General features: G+C 47.5%; 1 protein-coding gene across 3 annotated transcripts in view; it reads right to left on the reverse strand.

Annotated features, from left to right (window-relative positions):
- NGLY1 (N-glycanase 1) overlaps positions 1-5,830 on the reverse strand; it is a 56,669-nt gene extending 50,839 nt beyond the window's left edge. For all 3 annotated transcript variants that reach the window (XM_061193720.1, XM_061193719.1, XM_061193721.1), the window contains exon 1: positions 5,631-5,830. In XM_061193720.1, the coding sequence (XP_061049703.1) occupies positions 5,631-5,761 (131 nt within the window). In that variant the 5' untranslated portion in view covers positions 5,762-5,830. The remainder of the gene's footprint in view (positions 1-5,630) is intronic.
- Between the last annotated feature and the right edge of the window lie 823 nt (positions 5,831-6,653).

The following is a 6,653-nucleotide window of genomic DNA, read 5'->3' on the forward strand; positions in this document are numbered from 1 at the left end:
GGTGGCCAAGTGCTGGCAAATGACCAAACACCTTTGTCCTAAACTTACACATGTTCTCTAGATGTCGTGATATAAAAACCAAAACAGGGATTGTTAACTGTGGAAGTTTCAACAAATTTCACATTTGTTTTCCATCAAGCAGTTCCTGTTGCCAAACTGTCATAAATACTACACAAAACTTTTTTAAACCTCTTTTCTTTAATTTCAAAAATTACACAAGTTTATTACAGAATATTCAAAGACAAAAGCTCCAAAATAGTGTTACTTAAAATGTCCAGATTGGTGCTGATCTGTAAACTCTTTGCTTTTCATCCATGAGGCGTACAGAAAGTATTCAGTAATTATTACAGCAATTTGACACTGCCATGAAATTTTCATTGCATTTTACAAAAGTTATAGGTCCACAAAGGATTGGAAATTAAAAATACTGTTCTTTACTGCAGGTCATTTGAAAATCACAGATAACTGAGAAACACAAAGAGAAACAGATGCCTTACTCTTTTATTGTGTGTATCAGATCAGGGTTTCTAAACCTTGGCAATACTGACCTTTGGCCTTTGCTGTGAGGGCTGCCCTGGGCACAGTGAAATGTTTACATCCCTGGCTTCTATGCCACACTACATCATAAGCGTGCCTCTCTTTCTTACCACTTAAACATTAAACAGTGAATAATCCTACCTTTACCAAAGCTAGTTACAGGTAAACGAGGCATCTTTTCACGACACTCAACACATTCCACAGGGTGATAAACACATCAGTACCACCAGGATGGTATATTCCACTTGGTGCAGAACTGCTTGAGCTATCTTAGTCTATTTTTTCCAAGAGTTTCCAGATTTCTACATAATCAAAGTCTTTCACTGGGCTTAATTTTCTAATTTTTCTTCCCTTTTTCACACTAAAAAATTCTGATAAAACTTACATGAGCTGTTCCGATATAGCTTATTACTTTGAGACATGTTTCAAAGTGTCGAAGCAGCTTCTCTGCTACAGGCTTTGTATAGCTTAGATTTTCCTCTCTAGTTTCTAACGAACAATGTTCTATCTTTGTACAATATCTATGGACCTCACATATCATTTATGTGTTTTTCTCACTCAACGTATATTGCAAATAAAAATTTGAAAAATGGCAATAACATCCAGGTACCCAAATCCTAGCTTCCTCTTTTTAAATGTGCTGAGGACTTCCCTGGTGGCGCAGTGGTTAAGAATCCGCCTGCCAATGCAGGGACACGGGTTCAAGCCCTGGTCCGGGAAGATCCCACATGCCGCAGAGCAACTAAGCCCGTGAGCCACAACTACTGAGCCTGCGCTCCAGAGCCCGCGAGCCACAACTACTGAAGCCCGCACACCTAGAGCCCCTGCTCCGCAACAAGAGAAGCCACCGCAATGAGAAGCCCGCGCACCGCAATGAAGAGCAGCCCCCGCTCGCCGCAGCTAGAGAAAGCCCGCGCGCAGCAACAAAGACCCAACGCAGCCATAAATAAATGAATGAATGAATGAATGAATGTGTTGAGCAGACCAGCCATAGTCTTGAGCACAGACTGATGTGAAAGTCAGCCCCTGAAGCCCTCAAAGGCTTACAGAACTTGGCCCCAGGGCCAGCAGACCTCAGTTCCATCAGCTCCCATTTCCTGCCCTTGGAGAAGTGCCACACAAACATTCCTGAACCTCTCGCTTCACAGCATCAGCCTGGTGTGGCCACTCTCCTCGAGCCCACTACTACTCTCAGTATCCTGCGGCGTCTGAAGTACCCCTACGGACCTTTAGTTTTGATCTTCTTCTTCCACTAACGTAATTTTCTCTGCAGACTTTTCTCAAATATTTTTTGCTATAACTCTTTGATTTTTTTTTCCCCCTATCTCTGGTGACCACTAACTATTTCTACGACTTTATTTATTATTTATCTTGCTTGTTAGCAATTATCTCGTACCCTAGCTTGAGATTTCTTTTTCTGGTTGTTGGATGATGACGTTGAATGAATGAGGTTTGAAAGGGCAGCAAAACTTCCTAAACCTCACTCAACCATCACTTTGAACACATTTTGGTGCCTTCCTAGCTGTCTTACCCACAGGTAGACAAACTGTTTCATTTATAGGAAATTAGCCTGTGTATTTACAACTGAATAGTAGGAAAAAGTCCCTCTTTGCACCTCAAAAGTCATAATCTACCATATTTCTAAGATTTTACAACATGTTAATAATAAGCCTCCCACTGAGTCACAGCATTCCTTTTCTCAGAAAAGGAAAGCTTAAATGTTTCTATTTCAGAAATGCTGGGAATTAAATATATCTGAGCATTCACCAGCTCTCTTTCTCTTTAGGATGCATAATCCCAGAAAGAGTTCTCACAAATGGAAATTTAGTACATGAGTGCATCCTATAATCTTGCATTTTTATTACTGATCACAAAAGTTGGTTTGTAGGTCATCTGAAAAAGTATTTCTAGTCCTTCTGAAAATTTGTCATTGTGACTTACATGTAAAATTTTCAAAAACATCTCTCTGCCTTTAGAACACCTGGGAAGCATCTCTGCTCTAATTCCACCGTTCTCTGCAGCTGACAACAAGGGAAACATGTGCACGTAACCTAGCTTAACATGAAAAACTGAATGAGACTAACAAACAACACATGTGCCATGTTCTTTATTTCTTTCTATCTTTTGCAACAATCTTATAATGTAGGTATTGTTCATTCCTTTTAAAAACGAGGAAACTGAAGCCCGGACAGTTTACATACATTCTTAGGAAATGGCTGACTGGGACTTAGACCCACTGGTTCGATTACAAATACTCTCCACCATACAAGTTGCCAACAAACTCACCCATCCTCAGGTGACAACCTTGCTCAGTTTCTCCAGGTGTCAGGAGTAACCCAGATGAGAAATCTCACGTTATCTGAGGTACAGTATTCTGTCTCCTCCCGTTACCAGCTCCACCCCTGGCACTCAGTCATCACGCACTGCCAGTCCCTGACTACAGTTCTTCTCTCTGTTCCATCCACAGTTATGCTTATGCCCTGCAGTAGCTTCAGAAATGAAACCCACGCCTTGTGTCTTCTCGCATCATTATTCCACGTGAACCTCTCATTATGCTTCTCTTTTGAGTCTAGAAACTACAATCACTTTCTGTTGCCTATCATGTCAAATAGATGTGCTCGTACCAAACCTTTGTTCTCAGAACTGTTCCACACTAGGTCATACAGCTATCTCCTCACATAAACATGTAAGTGCTTAAACATTGTCTTGGAATTAATTGTTCTCTAGATTTTATGCTGTGGCTATTTTCCATACCTGTGTCTTTCTTATTTTCTTTGAAGGAAGAAACCACTTTCCATTCTTGGCCCTTCCCAATCACACCCAGTGTAGTTCATAACCAGTAACTGTGTGCAGTTTGCAAAGGAAATTAGTGGGAAATCAAATATTGTTTTTTAAAGAATGAATGAAGCAAGTTTTCAAGGGAACCCACATGGAATTCCAGTAAAACTACTGCAGATTTTTGAAAGGTAGATACTGAGGACAGCTGATTTTTATCTAGAAGTCAGTGAACTGAAAAAACGGTTCAAACCCATGGTATATTGTGCATGCAAATTAGCATATACTTCATTCTATAATTTCATTAGCTTTACGAGCCTTAGTTGCGGAATAGGATAAACATCATCTGAAGCAGAAATTTCAAACTTAACCCAAAGTATTATTTTCACCAGTGTATAGTGACAAATACCGCTGTTAACAACAACAATAAAAAAATTGCAAATGAAATTCTCATTTCAGCACTCACCCTATAAAATACTACGTCAGACCCTGAGGTAGGAGCAAAGGATATCAAGACAACATCCCTTATCTCTCATGCTAAAGGAGTTCCTAAAACAGCAAAAGAAACCATGGTTTCCTCTATTCTCAAATAAGTTAGATTAGCCTGTCTGTAATGTAGTGTAGCTAAGGGATCAAGAAGAGGTCTGGGGCTTTTCTGTTAAGAGGCAAGCAAATCACTGGACTTGGAAGAGGAAGAAAAGGTGGGGCTTTTTTCCCCCCTCTGAAGACCAAACGAGTTTGAACTGTAAGAATGAGGGCAGGAACTAATACTATTACTTAAGACAAACTAAAAAGGGTAGTTTTTCATACCATCTCCACTTACATGAGTTCCAGACTCCTAATTCCCTTTTTGGATAAAAAAAAACTTTTTAAGATAAGAAACATAAGCCACAGTAGAGACTACAACATACACTGACAGCATGCCAAGTTTCTTCTATGAGTTTGGTAAACATTCATAATGATAATTATGATGCAAAAGATTTTCTTCCTCCAAACACCTTGATCTCAGCATTTGTGGTTTCCCTGGATTGAAAGGAGAAGTGAAGCCTCATCACAAGGGAAATTCCCTTTTCTGAAGAATGGGGTTTAAATAGTTTGGTGGCTTTCCAGATGGGGTGTTAGCTGACGGGCTCTGGAGAACTCTGCCTCGGAGTTCACTGTGCAGAATCCTCTGGCATCCTTGCGCTGTGAAGAGCTGTCAGACCTCCCAGGGCTGAGAAGGTGAGTTGAGAGAGTGTCACAGAGGAGGAAGGAGGCCCCCATATAGGCCTCAACTGTGCAGCTGTGCGCTGCATCTCTCTCTGCATCTGGCACACAACAAGGGCTCAATATGTTCTTCCTTCAACTCACTTTTTAAATCATGAATGTTGCCTATATGAGCCATATTAAAACTGCCGTGGGTTAAGACACTGCACTTGTAACTAATGTCTCCAAAACTGGGTCACGTGAAATCTATAACCTTGACACTGAGAAGGATCTCCTTTTAGACTTCAGGCCAATACATCCACCCCTTAGAAAAGCAAGCGCACCAGGGGCTGGGGGGCGGGGCCAGAGCCTATATAATCACGGCGCCCTGATGAAGGAGCTAACAGCACTAAGGCGGCGGCACGTGGGGCTCCTTTTCCCTCCCCAACACATCCCGTCCCTCAGGACACCACATCCTTTGATCTAAGAGTGGAGGGACGTAATGCTTCAAAATGAATAACCAAACTTACTTCCCAATTCTCCAAATCTGTAAGGTTCCTTAGAGGTCTAGAAGTGTGCTCAGAGGAAAAGGAAACAAACTACTCTTAGCCAAGGTTATCCTCACGAACACCACGGTAGTGTTAGGCTCTAGTATTAGGCTATTCACAAAATGCTGGGAAGAAAACATCTTGTCCGTGGCTAACTTCTGAGAAGCCCTATGGCAACTGAAGGCACCGGGTGGGTAAAACGCACGCAGTGGGGATGAAACGCTGTCGCCGCTCCTGTCCTGACACGTAAGACGGTTCAACCGCCGGACCGAGGCCAGAGCCCGGGGCGCGCCTTCCCCTCCGCCGCCCCGCGCGTCCCGGGACCCGGCTCGCCCCGGGCTCCGCGACAGCAGGTGTCAGGTCACAGGTGCAGAGACTCCCTCCGCTCCGGCGTGGCTGGGCCGGGCGGGTCTCCAGGCCCCTGGCGGGAGGCCCCAGCTCACACCCCCCCGCCCCCCCGAGCGGGAACCAGGCCCGGGGCCCTCCCGGCCTCCGCGCCCCAGGGGCCGGCCGGTCGCCCCCAAACCCGGCCGAGCGGGCGCCGAGCCCCGCCCGCTGGCACGCGTCCCGCCCGCGGCCCCGCACCTGAGGATGTTGTCCGCGTAGGTGAGCAGCAGCTTGGAGGCCTCCAGGAAGGTCTCCGGGGTGTTCTGACAGAGCTCGGCCACCGCCGGGGACGCGGACCCACAGGAACTGCCCAGCGCCGCCGCCGCCATGCTCGAGCGCGCGGCCGTGCCTCCCCGCACCGCGTGCGCTCTGAGCAGGCGCCTCAGCTCGCCGCGCTCTGCGGCCGGCCGGGGGGCGGGGGCTGGTCTCCAGGGGCGGGGCCCGGCCGAGTGGGAGTGGGCTGGTCTCCAGGGGCGGGGCCCGGCCGAGAGGGAAGGGGCTGGTCTCCAGGGGCGGGGCCCGGCCGAGAGGGAGGGGGCTGGTCTCCAGGGCGGGGGGGGGGGGGGGGCAGGGCTCGTGAGGGGGGGGTGGTCTCCAGGGGACGGGGGGGCTTTCCCGGTGGGGGCGGTGTCTGGTATCCTGGGCTGGGGACTCGGCGGGGGCTGGTCTCCAGGGGGCGGGGACTAGTATTCGGGACCGGTGGGGTTCGTCTGGGAGGAGCTGGGGTCTGTTTGGGGCCGTTGGGGGCTTGGGCCGACAGGCTCCTGGTTGTCAGGGCCTGGGGGCTTCGACCAGGCGGGGGTGTGGGTCTTGGTCGTCCGGACCGAGGGGCTTTGCCCAGGTGTGTCTGGTGGTCGGGGCCGCGGGGTGGGGTGGAGGGGCGGGGGTTTCGCGCAGGGGTAGGGGGTGCTGGCTGGTGCATCGCAGGAACCCAAGTTCCTCGGCGCCCCGGGGCCGGCCTCAATAGATCCAGCCAGACGATGGGGAAACCCCCTATATTCCAACCACCCCTTTGCCCCCAGATGAAACTGTTCCACATATCCAATAACGACAAAGTAGAATGGAATGGAGGGGAAAGGAAAGACAGCAAAATTATGCATCCCATATAGTAAATGTACGTATTAATTTGTGACTTTGTTTTGCAGGTAGATCCTGTGGTCAGTGTCCTTTATTCCTCTTAAAAGAAGAATCCTAACCTCTTTAATCCATCATCTACCTCTC

This window comes from Eubalaena glacialis, chromosome 6 (genome assembly GCF_028564815.1).
Source record: "Eubalaena glacialis isolate mEubGla1 chromosome 6, mEubGla1.1.hap2.+ XY, whole genome shotgun sequence".
NCBI classification, from domain to species: domain Eukaryota; kingdom Metazoa; phylum Chordata; class Mammalia; order Artiodactyla; family Balaenidae; genus Eubalaena; species Eubalaena glacialis.